The following is a 25,112-nucleotide window of genomic DNA, read 5'->3' on the forward strand; positions in this document are numbered from 1 at the left end:
AAATATATAAATTTAAACTCAATTCAACAGACAATAGACAATATCTACAGTAAGACTGCATTTAGTTAATGAGTGAATAGTTTGTGATTCAGTCCATGAGTGAGACAATTGCAATCAATCGGTGACATTGATGTCAATAGACTTACTGTTAAACTATAGATCGTAAAAGTTTTTGTTTCCAATTAATTACTCAAAGCATTAACTTTCACACAATATCTAAAAAGTGGTATAATTTATGTAACAAAATATACTTATATTCTTAACAAATAGTTTTCAATAAAATAAATACAATTATTTATAATGATTTAAATGATGATAATTTCAAGATATACTATATCAGTAATTAATTAAATTTTAATATATAATATTTTAAATCTATTATAATACTTTTAAAATCTCTATAAAACAATTTTATTTTTAAAAATATTTTATTAATAAGTAATTAAAATAAAATAAAATTTTAAGTAAATTATAAATACAAACTCACATACGTTATGTTAAATTATTATTATTAATAATAAAATATTATAAAACATTAATATTTATTGAAATATTAAATTATAATCAAATATTAACTATTTTATTAGATTTATTAATTATTCTTTGTTATATTGTATTAAATATTTAAAATAAGTTTACTGGCATTTTTAAAAAATAAATTATATAATAATAATAATAATTTAGTATAATCATTTTATATTAAATTATTTGATAAAACGGTATTTACGTATAATCTTAAAAACAAATATTTTAAATCACTAGTAATTGATTTTTATATAAAGTATTATAAATGACAACAACACTCACAGAATAAATAATAATTTTTAAACATAATATAGTTATTAATACTTCGGCAGAACTTTATTTACATTAAAATGTTTGTCATAATAATAATAATAATAATATTTTTTATATTTCATTATTTTGGTAATTAATCAAAATTTTAAGATAATGCTTTATTTTCAAATATAACATGTATGTAAATAACAGAGAAAACATTTATCAATAGATAACTTATGAATCGTTAAATTACTAAATAAATTGTTTTGATATTGAATTTAACTGAATTTTTCAGGTGTATTGTCTCCAGAGGTCATACTCCAGGGGTCCGACCGTTTGCCAAAACGAAGTCTATAATAACAAATTGTATTAAATTTTATAATATAACATTAAAAATCATATTTATTTATAATTGAATATTTATAAATAAGATTTTATGTCACTAATAAAAAGATAATGTAAAGCTGTCAAATTAGATAAATATTATATATAAAATTTCTATATACATAATCACTATATATTATACAGTATATACTGTATATGTATACTAATGGAAAATACGAAAGAGTAGTGTTTAATACTATTATATAATAATATATAAAACATTAGGTAATGGCTGTCATACCTGAGTTGTGGTTGTCGTCCGCCCTTTCTTTCCATTTGATGCACCAATTGATTTGATCCCTGAAGGCCTTCATTACGCAAAAGTAATTCATAGATATCTCTCAAATCTATTAAAACAATAAAAATGGAATAAATTTTTATTTTATATTTAATTAATAATTTTAAAACATTATAACATATATTAAATAACTACTAAAATTTAAAAATTTCTTATATATTTAATACATTAATTAATTTTTATTAATGTTTTATAAACAACATTCATTATTATATTTTTACAAATTTATGTAATAATAATTGCAATATAATTAATTTAATTTTTAATTATAATTTTAAGTAATTTAGTAACATAATTGATAAACAGTAATATACTTTGTTAAAATAAATTTAAATAATTATATTACTATTAAATTGATATCTATTTTTAATTAAAATAATTAGATATAGTATTATTGACAAATTAATTATTTGATGATATGATATTGGGATTTAAAACAATTAAAATAAATAATTAGCTAAAAATCATAAAATGAGACAACAAGTTGAGAAACACTATATATGACTTAAAGTATTATATTTATAATTAAATCCTATTTTAATTAACTTTTTAAAAATTGTTATTTATAATCAGTAAATAGAGTTAATTAAAAACGAGACTAAATTAAAATCAAACAATTTAATATATTTATATATTTATAGGATAATAAAATGTAATATTAATATAGAAAATCTAACAAATTATCAAAATTTAAATATAATTTTAAAAAGTTTTATATATTTTATAAAATAATTGATTGACAAATGTTTTTAATCATAGCTTAATTTTAATATACAGTTTATCCAATATTTCATTATTTGTAATTTAGAATTATTTATCATTTTATTATATAAAGCAATTGATTGATATCAGATAATTGAAATGAGCAAGGTTATTTACAATCTCAACAAATGGACTTTTAATTATACAAAATAAATTGTCATACAGTATATAAACCAGTTGAGAATGCTAGAAAGTAAATTTATATATAATTATTTCAAATTTCATTCGTTTCAAAATTAAAAAAAAATTCTGTGATTTTGACTCTTTTAACGACAATATAGGATAACACTTCTTAAGGCAATCCTTTTCTACATTTTTTGCGAATTTCGAAATTCTGACTTCAGATTCGGTTAGAACTAGAGGTTTAAGAAAATAAATGCCTGCCTTAGAAATGCCGAAAATAGATGCCATAAATGCCATTTTGGACATCTATTTTATTTGCCTACCATTTTAAATTGCTAAAAAGCAACTGTATTTATAAAAATAATGTAATTTAGTGTTTTTAGGGTGTTAATTATATTTACAATTAATATACTTATTTCCAAGATATTACCTTTTAATTAAAAATAACAAAAACAAATATATCCATAAAACAATGTTTTATAAATAAATTAATAATATAAAATCAAAATAATAGGCATCACCACCTGAAAATAGATGCCCAGGGCTTGGCAGAGGTAGGGCAGGCATTTGGTAAAATTGGCATCTATTGTTTATGCCTGCCATTTTTAAAACCCTGGTTAGAACATAGAAAATAAAGTATAGGAATCATCAAAATCATCAAAAATGACATTATCATCACTAAACTAATTATTATAACCTGGATCTGATATTACAGCAATTTAGTATTCTATGCATCTATATGTATAATGTACTGTATAATTTCATATATGTAAATTGATCAAGTATAAAATCTAAAAAACTACTAAACATTAAAATTTTTGTAGAACTATTAATATACTAATCTTTTGGACTATATTTAAATATAGCAAATATATGACATAACAAAAAACATAATTGATATAATAAATATACTATACATCAAACAATGATAATAAAATACGATAATTTTTAATGATTTGTGTAATTATTAATGAAACTAGAATTATGATGAATCAAACAAATATATATTATTTAATATCATTAAAACCTACGCAAAAAAACAAAAAGTAAATGAGAGGACACACAATCATTTGTAACTTTGATCTTAACACATATTTTTTTGTTAGTTACCACTGATTTATAGTATTTATCGACAAAACGTTAAAAAGTAAAAGTCTTTTTATAAATATAAAATATTTTTTAACAAATAATTACATTTTTTGACACTATATGTATAGTATAATCGTCTTTTTATATATATTTAAATATTTGTATTTTAAAAAGATAAAATAAATATGTTTTATATTATATGATTCAGTAGAGCTTTCAAATTATTTCTTTTATATTTAAATATAAATATAAATCTGGACAATAAAAATGAAAATAAATGATCATAAAATTTTTTATATACAAAAAAAGAGTAGCAAATAAAGTAAAAACTATGTTATAGATAAAATGATGTAAAATATAATCTTTTAAAAAACTATCTTTTTGTTTTTGTATGTATATATCATATAATATATATATAAATATAAATTTACAGATTTATTATTGTTATGTTTATTGAAGTCATACGAGACATAAAGTCACTGCAATGACGGCTGTGATTGAGTGGAGGATCACAGCAGAGAGTATTCATATAATATAATATTTGTTGCAAAATCGTGGGACAAAATTTGCTACAAAACGTTATATTAAATAAAATTTTTATAAATAAAAAATTTAAATTAAGAAAATTTTCTGGTATTCAAAAATATTTTTTAGGTAAAATAAACAAATTTTAAAACTCAGTAAACGTTTCTAACTTTTATTAAGTTTATTATTAAACAAAACAGAAATATATTTGATTGCTAATGGATCACAATTTTACATATTATGGTTTAACAAACATTAATAAAAGTTAAATAGAGATCTAAATACATAAGATAATGATTGTATGGATCGTCAAAATTACAACTTTTTATTGACAATAGGTTTACATTTGACTAATAAAACTAATTGTAAAGAAAAATAAATAACAATTTTTGAGTATAGTCTTAAACAGTATATTTTTATTATTACTATTAGTAAAATATATTGCTCACAAAATATTAAGGTATTTTTAATATTTTTATTATTTAATAAAATCATTGTTGTAAATATATTGTAATAAAGATTCTTAATCTTTAAATTAAATTAAGTATAAATATAAAATACATAAATTTGATAAATAAATTCTTTATGTTTAAAATAGGATTATAAAGTTGATGTATGAAATTATGATATGTTTGTTCATTAAATGACAATACTTTATGACAATAATGATAGAATTGATACAAAACCATAGACTATATGTTATAATAGAGTATTTGTCATTTCAACAATTTTATGTCATTTTAATACTGAATTATTGTATAATAGAGTTAATGTTATGTTTGCTCTATTTATGTTACATTTTTTTGTTTGCATTATATTTATAATATTAATAATAATAATGGAAAATATATTATACATATAATAGTGGAAAATATGAGTTTGTGTTATTAATTACTTCTACATTAAATTAAGTAATATTTTTAAGCAAAAAGTAAATTTTATTCTTTATATTTATAAAACAATATCAGAAAAATAATAATAACTTAAATTTATAAAAGATTTAAAAATATATCATTTGTTATTCTTTATTTGATTCATATAATAATTAGATTATAACTAAATGATATTCAACTCAATTAAAAATGAAATGTTTGTCCAAAAGTTAATGAAGTGTTTTTCTTAATGAACATAAAATACATTTCAGTTGAATAACATATTAAATAGTGTAAGACATACATAATCTATACGTCAAGTACTTTGTGGTCAATTGTAATGCACTTAATGTCTAAAATGATGATCTTTTTGTGGTTTAATGGCCTTAATTTAATGCTATTTCCGTTTCATCTTAATTATAGTTTACTTCAATTTTAACGATCACTAATTATTTTGCTTACTTTTAAGTTTATCTGTTAATACAATATATTATATACGGTATATGAAGCTTACTTAAATAATTAGCATATTGACTAACAATGTAGAAAATTTTATTTGATATATATATAGTATATATATATTTAAATTATATATCTAAATTATCAGTAATATATACAGTATTTAAAGCAAAATACATAAAATATTTATTACAATATAATCTTTTATACGGTATTATTTTCATTTCAAAATATTTTATTAAAATATCTTTATACGGTTTATTATTTTTATTAGAAGATCCAATAATGCAGATATTTAATTAATAAGTATTTTAATTTTATCACTTTATATAAATATTGTTTAAATACTCCTATAGAGTATATTCATTAAATTTGTTGCCAACTTTGACATTAAGACTTATAATAATATTGAGTTTTTCTTACTTTTGTCAATAAATGTTAGTCAACATTAACTCTAGTTATAAAAATTACAATTAAACCAAAATTCAAATATTATTTTATAAAAACAGACAATCATTTTTAATACTGTGTATTAATTTTTTAAGGATTCTCAGTAAGCAGTATAATTTTATTTAATAATTTTATTTAATAATTTTAGTATAAATAAATTTTATTTTTATTATTTAAAAAAGCCATATAGTAAAGTATATTAGTTTGCATTTATATATTCTAATTAATAATCAAAATTACTTTATAAATAAATTATTAATAAATAGATAGTAATATAGCACAATTATAAATGTCTTTTATAAATTACTTAATGTTTTATTATATTTAATTTTTTATATAAATATATTTTACTATAATATATTTATATAAATTAACCAAATAAAAGTTATGTTTACATAGCTACTGTACTGTAATTTAATTATTTTTAATTAAAAATAAAAAATAAATTAAATAAGTAAATAAATATTATAAAATACAAAAAATAATTATTAATAAAAAATCTTCTAAATAATGAAAAATTTTAAAATTCTGATTTATTATATTCAAAATTTTTTAACTTACAAATTTTAAGTCACAATGTATTTCAATGTAAAATATTGTTTTCATAAAATATAAAAAACCTTTATAAATATCAATAATATACTGTATAATATAATGTAGTGATTTACCCAATGGTATTTATATTGTGATATCCTATTGCATATATATTTCAAGTATTATCTATTTTGTACATATTTGTTTTGAATGTGTTTTGAATTTGTTTAAAATTTAAAAAACAAAAAGTGCAAGGTTAACATAATTCTTTAGATTATATAATATATAAAATATCTTATTTTAACTTTAAATAAATAAAACAAATAAATTTTACTTAAAATTTTAATTTAAAATTATATGTTCATTTTTATAATAATTATTATTTAAATTTTAGAAATCTAAATAATGTATAAAAAATATAAGAAAAGATTATTAAAAAATAGTATAAAATGATAATTATATTTTAGATTAATAGTTAAAAAAAACTATTAGTATATTTCATACAATAAAAATAAGTATAATTGCTACTAATAAATAATTAATTATTTTTAAAAATTGATCAAAACTAAATTTCAAATAAAATGTTAGTAAACAATAAAACAAAAATAAAATATTAAGTTATATACTGTACTAAAATTGTTTATATAAAGAATTTATTTACTTATATTGTTATAATGAAACTTTTATTTCTTTATCTCAAATATTTTAAGATAAAACAATTATTGTAAAACATTTATTATAAATTATTTTATAATTAAATTTACGTTTATTTTTTATAATAAAGTTATCATTATTTTACAATTTTTAATATATATGTATATAGTATATAATATTTGAAGCAATTCATATTAAATTTAAGATTGACATTATTTTATTTTATTTTTTAAATTAATTATTATAGAAAATAATAATAATGAATTATAACATACAATTAAAAAATATTTATATATAGACTAAAATAATATCTTTTTTAAGTGAATTAATTATAAATTCTTATTTTTTAAAACTAAAAATATGTGCCAATTTATATTTTAGCTAATTTTAGCTAAAAAACAAATGAATTCTACAATAGAGTATCCAAAAAACACAAAAATATATATAATTAGTACAAATGTATATTTATTATATTTCACAAAATTGCTTTTATAAATATTAGTGTTAATAAAATTTGTAAAATGTTATTTCAATTAATACAATTTACTTTTAAGATAAATTTTATAATTAAATTTTAAATAAATAAAAACAATGAAATTAAACTCTAAAAATAAGTTTACATATAATATAATATTTTTAATAACATGAAAATATAATTAAAATTTTAGTGATTTTATTAATTATAGAGTAATAAACCTAAATTTATAAATTGTCTAAAATTTTTTATTTTTTGAGAAACTTACCAAAAACTAAACTATAATTCCATTTATGTTGATATAATTAATTATAAAAATGATATATAGTATAATTATATATAGTGATTGTGATTTTTTGTTACGATAACTATTACTTAATCACTTAATCATTAAGTAGTTTTTGAGTATAATATATAGTGTATTAATAATACCTATATTCATAAAATTCAATTAATATTAGTGCCATTTCTAGCGGCTAAACGACTAGTTATGGCTTAATATACAAAACAGAATCTCTTCTATACTTAAAGTTAAACAAAATTATATTATAGTATATAGTCTTTAGTTTCATTTCATTTAACATAAGATAATAAATTGATTGCTTTGAGATATAGAGAGAGTCAATGAGACATTTGTTTGTCATATAAAATGTTTTGTATGTATAGACTTCACAACACATTAGGAATGCGTTAAAATGAAACAAACTTATTGTATAAATGTAATTAAGGATTTTTCATCTCATCATAAATTGTGTACAAAAATGTTTGACTGATACTGAAAGACATATATGCATCGCTAATACTATATTATTAGTAAAGGTAGTCAAATAAGTATTGTCGTAATTAAAGATAACAGGAAACTGAAAGGATTGGGATGCAAGTGATGTTAAAAAAGCTGCAAATATTTCTATTTTAATATATATATATATTATATGTTATACAAAATACAGTGCAATACATACTGTCGTAATCATATTGTGCTGGCATTGAGTCGGCCCTCTCTGTAAATACCAGTATTAAACAAATGGTTATCGCAATTAAGCCAACGATTGATAGATTATATTTTGCCATTTCTTTTGATAAAATTTTGTTTGTTGTCCAATGAATTTCCTGTCCATCAAAAATATTTTAGTTATTGGCATTACTTTACGTTTGTTTTTATTCAATTAATTCATTAATTTTATATAAAAAAAAATATTTTACTTTTACTTACATTTACTTTGGTAAATATAAATTTTAATATTATAGTATTTTAATGAATACTAAAATTAATTTATATAAAATAATGATATATAATATGTAACTTTATAAATAATATTTATTACATAAAATTTATATTTAAATAAAATTTATTGATATTTTACTTACTAAAATTAATTAAATATGTTTAAAAATAAATGATTTGTTATAAGAAACCATGAAATATTTATAAAAACTTTTATGAATTTTCAATATAGAAATATATTGAAATTACTAAAAATTTAGTTTTTTCAACTTAAATTTAGAAAAAGAATTTTTGTAATTTTTTTATGATTTTAGTTTTAATATGTTAAGTACTTTTATTAAAATTTATTATGAAAAATTATAAAATATTAAAATAATGACAATTTATTTTCATATTGTGAAAACTGATATTGATTTAATACTGTATTTAAATTGTTTGTGAGTTCAATAAATTAATTGGTTTTTATTATTAAAATTATTAATGGTATTCAAACAAGTAATATAACAATAATTCATTTTATCTCTTATATTTTATATTATTAATAAAAAAATTTTAAAAATAAAATGGAAAAATAAAATATGTATTTTTATTATACTATTATTATTATTATTACTAGTTTTGGTTATGTATTATAATATAGATATTTTAATTAACATTTAAAATTATATAAAAATGTTTGATATAATACTTATAAAATAATATACCATGATGTTATTTAAATGACTTTACCTAGATGTAAATTTTATAATTTATTTTATTTTAAACAAATCATTTTTGTTATTATATGTATGTTTAGAATACAATAACGATTGTATTTAGATTTTTGTATATATAATTATATTATAGACTGTTTCTATAGTAAAACAATTCGTATTTTTGTAAATTATAAATTTTTAGTTTACAGATAGTAAAAAAATGTTAAATTATAAATAATGATTTTAAAAATTATTACTATGGCGTTATAGATAAGGCGTCCATATAATAAAATTTTGAACCTCCCCCCCCCATATACATGTAATCAATAGTTATATTATATATAGAAAATGTTTGATATTCTAAATTTTGGATATTTGAGTCCAAAATACTGTAGATCTCAAAGTAATTTAGATAAGTAAAATTTTTATATAACTTTTTATTAAGGTAAAAAATATAAATACTAAATATTTTTATATACCGTATACAGTATATACAGTAGATAATAATCTATTGTGATATAAAAACAATAGAATATTGTTTTCGCTTAAACTTTGAATAGGGTATTACTAGAGTTGGGCAAATAGAAATTTATAATAAATTTAACTGAGAAAATTTCTATAGTAAATATATCAGGAATAAATTTCTATAGAAATTTTACTTTATTATTTACCGGGATGTAATATTACTGTACTATGGGAGCTACTGTATTACTATATTAATAAGACAGGATATACTGTAAATTACACTACTCTACTAAATTCTATGGGATTCTTATATAAATATATAAAATTAAAATGATTATAATATCTAATTATAATTATAGTTTTTGTAAAATTAAAGTTTTTATCAATTCATTATATTCTTAGTCTAATGTGATTATTTTTTACTTTCAATATTATTAAACTACTATTAATAATATTTAATTATTATTTGTGATTATTAGGTATTGTTACAAAATGACAAATATTGAAATAACAAAATTAATATATGAATGCCATACGAGACAATAATTTCTTTTATATATTTTATAGAAATTTAATTGATGTAAATTTGATATTTAAAATATTATAAGAAATTCATATAAAAATCCTGTATCTATTAATAATAATATATAGAAACTTATTAATATTATGAATACAATACCATTATGTATAAATATTTTAAAATATGATTTTTAATTTATTTTATTAATTTGAAATAAAAAACTAAAAATGCAATTATTAAATTATATAATAATTTGAAAAATATTTAATAACTTATATACCATGGCTATATAATAAAACTGTTTAAGGAATTAATATGTAATATTATACATAAAATAGCTTATATACACTATTTAAATATTTTTTATTTAAAAATACAATAGAGTATAACAAAATATTAAATATCTTAATCTTAAATTTTGATACATATCTAAATTATAATAATATCTATAAAAAAATTATTTCTGTAAATTAGTAAAAAAATAAAATTACAATATACAATTCTATATATTTTTCAAATAAATAATATAATTTTAACTATATTGTTAAACTATATGTATATATTTAACTAAAATTTGCATTAACGTGTTTAAGCATAATCCATATTAGTGACACTATATTTTTATCTCAGTTATAATGTTATCAATTAACTATCTATTAAACAAATTTTTTATAGATTGCAATAAAACTGATAATGATTTCAAACACTTATAATATTGTGTTTTTTGAATAAACAGACTCAATAAAAGAAAAAGAAACTGAAAAAGTTATATTATTATTGTTTATAACATTGTGTTAAGTGTTTATCAGTTTTTAAATATTTCAAGCGAGACATTAAACATATTATACATCATAATTGTAATCCTATGTTTAAACCTATATTCTTCAACTGTATATTTGATTTCATAGAAATTATTATTAATTAATAGTAATTAATAAATATTCGCATTAATGACTAATGTAACTGAAATTACATTATTTGATCAAAACCCACCCTAATATAAATGTATTAACAATACAGACAATTATTATTATTGTATATTATATTGTTGAGCAAAATAAATGAGTTGACATACATAAACATCAAGAGAGCTGACAATTAATTTAATGTATAGTAAGATATCATCTAAAGCTAAATATTATTATTATTATTATTATAAATTTATATATCATACTAATATTTAGGATTGCAGTTATCATAATTGTTTATATGTTATATAAAGCAAGTATGTGTTAAGTATATGTTGTTGATAACATAATAGATAATTAATAATATACCCTTAACTCATATTAAAGTATATGATTAATTGATTAATGAATTGTACAAATATTTGACAAAAATTGTTTAATAGCGAACAAACAAGTTATATAAAAAAGCAAATAAAGTATAAATTTATGATACATTGATGTTTGTGTATGTGTTCAGTGAGTTAAGCTTTGACTTTTAATACACATAATTAATAAATATGTGTACTCTATAATGTTTAGATACTTAAGATAAACAATAAGTAAATTATTTTCATCAAAACACCCCTATATTAATGGTTAGCAAAAAATATCAAACAATATCGGCTAATAAATTAACTTTTTATTTCACTGATTCTACAAAAGTGTACTTCAAATGTATGTATAGTTAATACTATCAATTTCTTAGGCTATGACTAAAAGTAACACAAATAGCAAAATATATTTTACTGTAATAATGTTGTGACAAAAGACAAGAGCTCTGTAAACATCAAAATACTAACAAATGTGTCATTTCATGCATTAAATCCGTTTCTCATCCAAGAAAAGCCAATATTTTATTATAACAAATAACAATAATAATCAAAATATTAATAATAATAATAATAAAATTTTATGACAAAAATAAAATTATTTGTATCATTTTTAAAGTAAACTATAAAAATAATAAAATTTGACAGTATTGTGATACATGTTTACTATATAAATGGGAAATTAAATAAATAGAAATTACAAAATATGACATAATTTGATAAAACTAATCTAATAATGAATTTGGATTAAAAAGTATTGTAAAACAAAGAAATTTTAAGTAAAGAAAGGTTCATAAAATAATTTGAAAATAAATTGAAATATTAAATGATATAAAATATAACTTACGGTAAAAAACCAGATATTTGTTGGTAAAAGTTATGTGAAATACAACTGGTATTGTGTTTTGAATATGATTTTTGATGGCTTTTTATGGGCTGAAAGCGATTCTGCAATCGATATAAACAACTGTTGAAAGAGAGCACAATCGGCACACAATGTGCTTCAATAGTACCTAAATGTCTGACAATGTGTTGTAATACCTAAAAAATTTCTAAAATGTAATCAAAGATCGAGAGACCAAACGATAAAAATACAATATTTGCTGTTTTGACAAAAATCAAAGCTTTTTATATAAGTTTATGAAAGAGTTATAAACTATTACACAGACTTAGTGACCAATAATAAAGTTAGACCGAAATGTTTGAGTGCTATGACGTGGATCAGAGTCAGCCACCAATCATACGGTGTGTCTATCAATGCCTACAAACTGTTTGCGGAGGAAAACCTCTATATTGAACCATAGATTCTGAATGTCACACAAACTTTGCAACAAATGTTTAGTTATATTATATGTAAAACCAGTGATTGTATAAAATATCTCTCAAAACTGGTGAACACTTCGTAAGAATTTTATACATCAGACTCGAGACTCCTCCTCATTGGCTTTCGTTCAACAAATCAATCAACAAAAAAAACAATGCATTTCACTATTATACACATATTTACCAAATTTTAAATTATAATACAAACTATTTATAATGAATTATCAAATTATATTAATTCATTAATTTACAAAATAATTTTTTATAAGTTATTTGCTAACCGACGGCAATGAGTAAACAAAATTATTTTAAGTCAATCATATTCTTAATTAAAGACAATACTTATTAAATGTAATTTATATGAAATTTTGAATTCATTTGATCTGATTCTTAAATCATATAAACATTTGTTGTACAAAATATTCGTTAAAATAAAATTTAGTGAAAATTTTTTTTTTTGTAAAATTGTGAAACTGAATATAATTTATGACAATCTTATTCTTTGTTTATTTAAATTTATTAACAATTATTTAAATTTGATACAATAAATAATCGTTTTTAGTGACTTAATTGTCTCTATAAATACTGAAAATTTAATGTCAAATCTAATAATTATGAGAAGCTGAGCTTACCTTTTGCTAATAAGTATAACTCACACTATATTTAATTAATGTCATTAAATTAGTTCAAAAGATAGATTTGCCCAATGCTTTCATTCATAACAATAATATACTCTTTTATAAAACTGTTTTCAAGTGCTTTACTTAATTTACTTAAAAATTCAATTAATTTTTATCATATGTTATGATGTTATGTTATGATATTATTCAAATGTTATATGTTTATAATAATAAAACTATCATGTATTATAAAAATAAACTATAATTACAAATATTTATTTTTATTTATACTTAATAATAGCATAAACTATAATATTTTATTATTAATATTTTTTATAGAAATATTAATATTATCTAAATATAACAATCACATTCAATTTTTTCAAATTAATAATATAGTTTTTCAATGTTGATTTTTATTTATTAACAAGTTAATTATATAATTAATAAATTATAACAAACAATATACTGTAAAACAAGCAGACAATACCAAGTTATAATATTTATAATTGTTTTTCAAATAAATAAGTAAACTAACATAACATTGAGGATTTTAAATTGAATTTATAAAATAAATAACTAAAAAAATGTTAGATATATTGGAGTTATAAATAATGTACATTTAGTCACATAATTATTAGTTAATACTCTATCAGAGTATTATAATTAATATCTTAGAGACTTTTAAAAATGGTTTATAAATATATTTAAATAACATATTATATTAATGGTAAAGAAGCACTCAATAAGATATTATCTAATGCTTATATTTACACCATGTTTTAAATTAACATTGAAAATGATTAATATTTTAGTTTTATATTAAAAAATGTTAGTTTATAATAATAATTGTTTATTTTTAAAGAAAATAAAAATTTTATAAAAGAGTTTTATCTAATGCGAGTATTGTGTTTGACTCTATAGGACAACAAATACAATCATATATATAACAAAATCAAGGCTGAGATGACTGTAAACTTAAAGACAACATTTATTTTGTATGTTTTTAAAGGAAAAGAGAGTTGACTTTATAGATGATATATTTTGTCAATCAATAACAAGACTACAGTATGTTATAATAACATTGATTTAAATAAGTAAAGTATTGATTAATAATTATTTAAACTGTATTAAATAGTTGCTTAAAAAACTAAATAGTTATTAATTTTTAAATATTAGTTAATAATTAAATTAATTTTGATCAGATTGGATGATAAAATAATATTTCATTTTTTTTTTTAAAAGTAGTTGTATAATAATTGACAAAAAATCCAAATAGTTTATGAAATAATTATTTATTTCTATAATATTTGCAAATGACTCACATATTTACAATAATGATGAACAAAAATATACTAATTATTTCTATTGTTAACAAGGATTATTATGAATTTTACAGTTTTATATCATTTTTCTAACTCATATTTTTTATTTTTACATATCTTATGAAATATTTTACAATTAAATGCTTATATTTTTCAAAATCAGTGAATTAGTTATTTATTATTAATATTACCTATCAAATAGTTATAATAAAATTTCCGAGAAAATAGTTTTTTAAGTTGGAAATCAAGGCAATATAAATAAGTATGGAATTGAAAATCAATTATAAATATTATTTTTTACGCTAATATTAAATCTTATGTGTAGACTATAGTAAATATTCTAAATATTGTATTCCTATAAATTTATTTGAATACATTGTATATATAGTATTATTATTTATTTATTTCACACAAACTATATATAAAGTATAGACAATTTTATTTATTATAAATTTCTTATAGTAAATTGAATACATTTACATAATTGATAATAAAATTAACATTATTAACATATAAAGTATCTGTTGTTTTAAATTTAAAATTAAACATTTATAAATTTATTTTTACATATTTATTAAGTTATTTAGTAAATATTATTTTTATTTAAAATATGAATATAATATAGATAATAAATATAGATTTACTATATTGGTATCATAACAATTATTTAATATATTATTTTCTATCTAAATATTTTCACAAAAAGATATATATTTTTCAATTTTCTAAAATAGTTTACGAAAAACAAATTATTACAAACTGACACCTATTGAGTTATGTTTAGTATATAATTTATATAAATTTATATATCACAAACAATTGAAATATTAACTAATTGATAATGCTAAGCCTACTAGCATTGCCAGATAAACTTATAGAAGAAATTTTAAAGTTTAGAAAAGTAGTTAAGATATATCAACCGTAGATACAATATATCGGATATTTTTTGCAAGTTTTTTAAGAGATAAAACTTTATCCAAAAAACATTTTCTCCATTTTTCATCAAATATCAGATGTAAATAAACAATATATGACTCATTTTTAATGTTAATAATAAATTTGTAATAAATTGTAACAACAAATACTGCGTATTGTAATAATATTAAAAATAATTTTTATAAAAATAATTTCATTAATCGATTTTATTAAGAAAATAATTTAGTTTCTATAGCATAATCACTATATCATATAATAAATAATCACTTTATCAGATACGTTAAACATATTGCAAATTATTTAATTAAATTTTTATTAAAGAATTGATAAAATTTGTAGAATTTATTTTATAGTAAATAATATTTTTATTTTTTTCAATTTGTAATTATATTTTATTGGTTAATTTAAAAAAATAAAATATAAATACTCTTCGATGATTTAAATTATAAGTTTGATTTAAATTGTTTTCAATTCAAGTGTAAAGAAAATTTAGTGTAACAACAAAATTAATTAAATTAAGTTTATTATTATTGACATTAAACATATCTCAAAATATTTAACTAAACTTTAATTGTAAAATCAATATAAAACAAAAAACATATTTTAACAATAAAAATGATATATTTAAATATTTTTAAAAATAAATTTGAAGGAATTTTAGGAATGTTATCTGACTCTAACCATTATAATACGCAATCTATATAAAATAAATATGTAATTCAAAAACATATAATTTGCATACACTATAAAATAGCATAATATACAGTATTTGTTAACTTTTAGTTTGTCACATGTATTCATAAATTTCAATAAAACTTTAGACTAACAAAAATTATACGTAATTGTAATTAATTTTAATATTGAAATACTTATACGTTAAACTATATTGTTTTTATAATTTTTAATGCAAAATATTTTATTTAATAATTATAATTATTATATATATATAAAACATTATTTAAATAATAAATAATATTTATAAATAATACTTATTTAAAAAATTAGAATTTAAATATAAAAACTGTATAATTAAAATACAATTATATATAGTTAAGTATAATGTATATTCTATGTATAAAAATATCAATAAAATATAGAATATATTAAAATTCTTCTATACAAAATATACATACCAAAACAAAACTTAATTTTTTAATAGATAAGTTATAAAATAATTAATTTTTGAACTTCAAAATATTTTTAAAAATAATAATTTAATGTATTTTTGTTGATAGCAACTAAATTGACTGTCTGTTTATGAAAATAAATTACCGAAATATCACAATTTTAATAACCAAATAATTTTTTTTAAAATTTAATATAATATATTATAAAAGACAAAAAGTTGTTTTCACATTCTTTAATTATGTTTAAAAAATCAAATTTACTATTTTTATGAAACATTATAAATCATTTACAATTAATACTTTCTAATAAAAAACTTAATTTTTTATAAAAATAAACTTTTAAAAAAATTATATTTTATGACTTACAATAGATATTTTAATAAATATTATTTTTAAAATTCAATATTTATTTTACAAACAAATTATTAAATTAGATAAAAATCATGTTTAATGTATATTCTTTGAATTAAACAATTAATATATATATTAGTTTTCTTTAATATATATATATATATATATATATATTAATTTTTAAAATAAAATCACAAATAAAAAGTAAATAAAAACAAATATGTAAATAATTTTATTAAGTTGAAAAATTATTAAATATTTAAATGCCATTTATTATTCGTAAAAATAATATATTTTATATATACGTATATCTCTTTGTTTTTAAATATTTTTAATACACTTTAAATAATTAATAAACATGTTTATAAAATACCGTATTAGATCATTATTATTTAACAATGTAATTAAATTTTATTTTTATTTCATTGAATTGTTATTCACTATAGTATTATATTGTACACCATTTAATATTACTATATGTTAAATTTTATTGTTATTTGTGATATAATACAAACCAATAATAATTTATTTTATGGTCAAAACATTATTGAAGTAAATTAAAGCTTCAAAAATAAATAGTATTTTTTTACTTTGAATTAGACTGTACTTTATAAATACTTTACAATAATATAAAGAGTATATACAATACACTATATATTATATTGTTAACTAATACAACACATGCTTATTAAATATTATAATAAGTCTTTATATTTAAATATTATATTGAATACTGAATTTATATGAGTTGATTTCACAGTTAATAAAATGATTTTTGGGGTCAATTACTGTTGTTTTATGCCAATCAAAGCAATTTTTATACGTGTACTACTGTATAGTAAATATTTAAAATGTAACTTAAAATGTTATAGTATTTATATTATAGAGTATAATAATCAATACCAATAAATACATAAAAAATTATATTTGTTAGTATTATTTACTAAATTATTTTAAAATTATATTTAATCTTTTGATAATTAAAACAACACAAGCATGTAATTCAAATATTTTTAATAATTATCCATAAATTTTAGTCTCTTTATTTGTTTGTTTGTTTGTTTTGATGCTTTTATAATGAATAAGTAGTGCATAATAACAATGTACTTCATTATAAAAATATTATAAATAATGTAATATTTTTATATTCAAGCATTTGTTTGAAACAATAAACTTGTTTTTAGAATCTTAACAATTATGCAAAATCTATTCAAAACAATCTTAAAAATATTTGTCTATATTATGAATACTGTTTTAGTATTACAGTATATAAGCGTTATTTCAAAATGTTTTATGCATTCATTTTATACGTTATAATATATGCAAAGTAGATGTGATTAAAAAGTATCAGATGATTGTTTGTATTTTTGTTTATCTAACATATATGACTACAAATTTTTATATTATGGTTCATTTAATGCCTAACAAAATCTCTCTCCCTTTCCTTTATAATTATTAAAATGTTAGACAATTTATGTTGATTTTTAATCAAAACAAAAAGGGGTATAAAATATAATCCATTTTTCGTCGGGAGTAAAGTTAATAATTGAGTCAACACTACAGAGATTTGCCGAAAGTTTATAATTTATAATAATTTTATTCAAATAAGCAAAGGAAATGTCTTGAGTTTTAAATTTCTAATATTTTATTTTAAAAAATTGATAAATATATTATATTATAGAATATTTTTCAATTTGGTCTTTAATTAATATAATAATATTTATAAAATTACAGAATACATATAACTTGTATTTTTCGTGGATTTAATTACTTTATGTCCTTTTAGAAAAAATTATTCAGAAATTTATTTACTAATTAATTTAAAACATATCTAATAATAATAATAATACTGTATTTATAAATATAAAATTAATTTTTATTTTTTATAATTAAAACATTGTAACATTTTTACTTCAAAATTATTTTATATAACGAATAAAAAATATTAATTTAAATGATAGGACATTAAGTTTTGCATCAGTGTTGTCATTATTGTTGGTCTAGAGTTAAAAGCCAACATATTCTTGATATTTGTGTTTTATAAAAATTAAATTAATTTAAATACAATGATAAAAATAGCTGAAAAACTAACCCATTGGACGCTCATAATAGTAATTATAAGTCGCGATAGATATCATCAATTGGAGAGTTCATGTATTATAAATCGTTAGTTTGTTTATTAATCAAAGTACAGTATAAATAATCAATATAAACTAACATTTTATTGTATATAACTGATAAAAATATGTAATAATGTGAAATTTCAATGTTATTTATTTATTATTGTTAGGCTGTTTACAGTAAATTGTTATCTATTTAATTTTAAGTAAATGTTATTTTCAAACAAGTATATTATTATATTATACATTAATAATTATTTATCACTCATATCTAATATAATGAAATTCTATTGTATTCTATATTTTAAATGTATTAAAGTCATAATAGTGAAATTTTTTATCAAATTTTATTTATGAAAAATAATCAATTTTTGAAACATTAGAGAATATAGTTTGAAAATATTAATATAATATATTAAATGTTTGTTACACTAATAGAAATGCAAAATAATAAGCATTAAAGTTTAACTCTTAATCGCAATAAAAAAGTATTAATTTTCAAACAAATTTTTAAAATTTGTTTTATGGATTCTATATATATATATATATGTGTGTGTGTGTGTGTGTGTGTGTGTTGGTTTTCGAACTTCGAATTTTTAAATTCTGATTTCAGATTCGGTTAGATCATCAAAAATAAGGTATAGGGGATCAACATTAAAATTTTGATATCTCTTCAAGAACATAGAAAAAATGACGGCCAAAGTACAAAAAAATTAGTAAAAAAATTTTAAAGTTTAAATTTGAATAAAGCATCAAAAGTAAGTTATAGGAATAAGAAATAAAATTTTGATATCTCTTAAGGAACAGATCAATTAAAAAAAACTAAGGTTTAGTTGTCAAAATGTAAGTTAAACATCTTAATGCAGTTAATTACAATGTTAAGTTATAACAATAATTTTTTTATAAAATGGTGGATAAATATCCATTAATATTGCATCATATATATTCCATAACGAAAAATATTGCATCTTAAATATTCCATCACTAAAAATATTGCATCATAAAAATTGTCACTTAATAGTTTAGTAATATGACTCATATGGTCTAATGGTTATCATGAGTAAATATTTTGTTTATATGATAATAAAAAGTAATTTGCGCAATAAAAATTTGTTTTAGATAATGCTTTCTAGCATTTTCAACTGGTTTTTAAATAAAACTTATATATAAATTAATTTTCAAAAATTACTTTTATATATATACTGTATATACAGCAGAATCGATATTTACGGCTACTTTAATGAATTAGACCTTAAATTTATTTACAATACACTATAAGCTAATACAGAGAATTATTTATATTATTTTTTTATTAATTAATAATTTAATAAAGTGCTAAATGATGACTAGATTACTAAAAAACCTATTTTGTTAAAAATTGACCAAATTTTGTCAAATAACAATTCTATCACAAAAACTGTTGGAAAATTTTACATAAACTGTAGACAATTTTCAATGAGTTGTAAAAATGTTGTCTAAAGATTCTGTAAAATCTTCAAAATAAATTCTATAAATAATATTCATAATATAATATTGAATATTATATTATATTATATATTGAATAATAATATTCAATTTTTTTGTGAAATTCTAATTTATATTTTATAATTTTATGCAATAATTTTGTATGTATTAGTGTTTAAACGCAAACTGTACGATCAATGACCAGAGTATCATCTGGTCATACAAGTTGTCAATTGTAAGTCAAATACAATTATATACTGTATATACCTGTTAAATATAATTTATATGTAAAATTATATACTGTATATATTAGTACAGTATGTATAATATACTTTACATTACATATGTATGTAACTGTATACCTATAATGTATAAAAATTATGAACTTTACAGTATATGAGACTCTAATCGATTAATATAACAGATTTACAATATTGTTAATTTCTAAACCTAAAAAATCTAATACTATTTATAATAAAATATTAATATACTCTAGAATCTAGATATAAATAATAGATAAAATTGTATAATTAAACCATTTTAATATTTAAATATATAAATTATATATTAAAATAAATGATTAAAAATATTAAATTTCATTTACTGATATATAAATATTGTTAAAGCAGTTTATAAAGCCATCTATTGCATTGAAAACTATACAAAACTAAATCATTTATTAGAGTTAACTAATAGAAAGTCCATCTATAATTGACCATGACAATTATTATTTGTTGACTAATATTTTATTAGAATTTTGTTTAATAATTAATTAATACATATTATTTAAAATTTTATAAATTAAATATTTTAATAACAATATGTAATTTAGTTAAAATATAGTTTATTTAAAGTTTTATTTCTTTAAACTAATATTGAATTATGCAATTAATACTTTTTATTTTAATCAATAAATTTTTATATTATTTATTTATTTATTTTATTTATAATTAAATTACTTTATAATAATAATATTTTAATAACAAATACTTTATTTAAGATTAGTATATAATAATCATTTAATAATAATTGAAATGAATTTTTGATATTAATTTGGGATTAAATTTTGAAAGTCGGGATAAATGAATGGTATGTATGTTGAGCTCCTTTTCCTGAAATAACTGGCACAACAACGACGGAAATGCTCTAAACCTATAATTTATATATCAATTAAATAATATTTATATTAAGTTTTATATCATTGAATTATAATTGAAATAAAATTATGTTTTATTTAATTAAATGTATTACATTTTATTAACTAATTTATAAAATTGTGACTATTGATTAATTATGTATTAATTTTAAAGTTTAATTCAAGCTTGAAAGTAATTTTAAAAATTAAGTTAATTTAAAAATTTAAATCTAATGTAATGATTGTAATAATAGAATTATATATTACATTAATAACAAACAAAATTATTATTATTTTTTACTTAAAGACAACACAGAAAATTATATTTTTAGTACATTTATATCCATAAAATTGTCAATTTCTAATTAATTAAAAATAACTCAAATCTTTATTATTAAACAACAAAAGTATTTTTCAGCGAAATATTTATATTACTAAATAATATGGTAAAACTTATCTAATAAATATAATAATAATTTTTTTCATATAAAGCATTTAAATTTTATAATAATAAAAAAGTTTCAGATTTTCAGATATTTAAAAACAAATTGATTTATAAATATTATTTACTAACAAATTAAAATAACAATATATATATATTAAATTAAAATTAATAAAATCAAAAAGTTATTGTTTTTATATTTATAGATACCTTTAGCAGTGTTTGCGTTATCACACGCTTTAACACATGTTTTGCCACAGAGATCACAATTAATGGGTTCGCCATCCATTTTGGGGGTAAATTTGGTGTCGACTATAGCATCAATTTTAATAAATGTTACTATATTTGAAATCATTAACATTGTAATTGTCATAAATAATAATTTATGCATTTTTAATAGAAATCAATTGATGGAAAAAAAACTTCAAATAAATAATAAATAATTAAAGTAAAGAATATTATTTAAAAACTTGTCTATTTATACTGAAATACATTTATATGAATACATTTCAAGATTAAAGTATTAATATATATTACACCGTATTATAGAATTTAGTTATTAATCAGAATAAATAATATTATTTATAGTTTAAAAGTATATAATTCAATATAAACAATATTATGTATATACAATTTTAGTAAGTATATAAAAATAATTAAGCTTATACTTTACTTAGAGATAGGCCATAGAAAGTTTCTAATAAATTTCCCAAAGAAAGTTTCTAGAAAATTTCTCAGGAATAAATTTCTATAGAAATTCAACTTTATTGTTATGCTATGGGATCCCCATATCTAAAGCTATTGTAATACAATATTAATGAGACATACAATATATATAATACTATAACTACTATACAGAATGGGATACCTATATACCCGGGTGTTCTACGAATCTTTATTCAATTACAGTACTTATCAATGCATTGCTTATATAATAATTGAATAAAGACTTGTAGAACACACGGGTATAAACTAATTATAATTATTTAATAATCAGTTTTGTAAAATTTGAATAATCATTTTATTATATATATATATATTGTATATATCATAGTTTAATATAATTAAATTAATTATTTTTTTACTTTAATTAATAATTAAAATACTAACACTAATAATATTTAATTATTACTTATAAAAACTATTTATTGTTACAAATATCTAGAGAACAAAATTAATGGAATCGCATAGATAAAAATTTATTTTAGAAACTTACTAGAAATTTCTCTATTATTTTATAAATTTCTCTTTTTTGCCAACACTACTTATACTATATTTAAAAACTCTTTACAGTAAAAAATAAGACAACTATTTAGTGATAGATATTTATATCAATAATTGTAGTAATCTTTTATGATATTAATCTAATTTAGTATTTGTTGTATTTATAATTATGTTTATTTTTATACTAGTTATATTATAAAAATTATCATATAAAAAATATATATTATTTACAAATAATGTATGAAATATTTAGTTGACTTTTATAATATAATTAACCGAAATAAATAGACTTAAAAATATTATAAATTATGTAACAAATCCTTTAAATAAAGTAATCTCTAAATATATGATTACTTTAAATGCTTAAAAAACTTTAATAAATACTTATTTATACAATATTTATAAATAACAAATTTAATAACTGTATACCAGATAAAACATACAAGATAGTTTTTATCTGAGTTTATATTATAATTTTTGTTTAATTATAAAAACTAGAGATTATTTTATAATTATTTAATTAAATCCAAATAATGTAGTCTACTTAAAATTATAATTTAATGTAATTAATTACTTCATAAAGAGTATAATATAAAATTATTGTTTTATTTATGTTTTATGTATAATTTATTAATAATTTAATATAAATTATTATTTAATTATTTTATAAAAGATGTTTTAAATGTTAATTATTTAAAAAACTAATTTTCTGTATATATATTGTAAAATTATTTTATATAATTAGAAAATAAAATTATTTTATTTAATTAGAAAATAAAATTATTTTAATTTTTTAAACATTAAAAATAGTAAGAAAAACCGACAAAAATATAGTGTAAAATCAACATATAATAATCAAATTACAGATTAATAATATTAAAATTTATTATAACATAATAGATTGAATTTGACAAATACATAAAACTAAAAATTACTAAATATATTATCATTAACTGAAGTAATTTTATACAAAAACATTTAATAAAAACTTAAACTCAATATTACAAATAAATCTTTTAAATATATTTAAATCTTAAAAATACTGTTTAGTTTGGTCTTTCAAAGATTATACTAAACAACTTTAAATTAATTTATTTTATGTATTTATAGACAAATATCTTAGAAGATTATGTACCAAATTTCATATAAAATCTGTAAAATTGTTGAATCTGTAATCATTTTAAAATGATTGGTCATTGCTATAGACATAATGTTAAATCCGAAAATATTACGGAAATTAACTGATCAATTGAACAAAAATGAGTTTAGCTTTAATATTAAGTGACTTATGCTTATGACTTATTTCCAATAATATGGATATTTAATTTACTATTGTTTTTGTATCTTTTTCTGACTCCTCTGATCCCACAATTTTGACAACATTACCATCGGTGGTATCTTCCCGTGGATAACCAATTTTGGTGATTATTATCGGTTTATCAAAAGATGTAAATTTTTT

The 25,112-nt window shown here is 17.7% G+C and overlaps 1 protein-coding gene across 1 annotated transcript; it reads right to left on the bottom strand.

Moving 5' to 3' along the window:
- Nucleotides 1-894: 894 nt before the first annotated feature.
- Nucleotides 895-12,685, bottom strand: LOC128959893 (short neuropeptide F-like). Its single transcript, XM_054305922.1, has 4 exons — nucleotides 12,434-12,685; nucleotides 8,368-8,515; nucleotides 1,406-1,511; nucleotides 895-1,131 (listed from the first exon to the last, which is right to left on the bottom strand). Exons 2-4 carry the CDS (start codon nucleotides 8,474-8,476, stop codon nucleotides 1,059-1,061), a joined length of 288 nt encoding a protein of 95 aa, XP_054161897.1. The 5' UTR covers nucleotides 8,477-8,515; nucleotides 12,434-12,685; the 3' UTR covers nucleotides 895-1,058.
- Nucleotides 12,686-25,112: the final 12,427 nt, after the last annotated feature.

The sequence above is a fragment of the Oppia nitens genome, unplaced genomic scaffold (genome assembly GCF_028296485.1).
Source record: "Oppia nitens isolate AA-2021 unplaced genomic scaffold, nextdenovo-longstitch-racon4-pilon3 scaffold4_pilon_pilon_pilon, whole genome shotgun sequence".
In the NCBI taxonomy this organism is placed as follows: domain Eukaryota; kingdom Metazoa; phylum Arthropoda; class Arachnida; order Sarcoptiformes; family Oppiidae; genus Oppia; species Oppia nitens.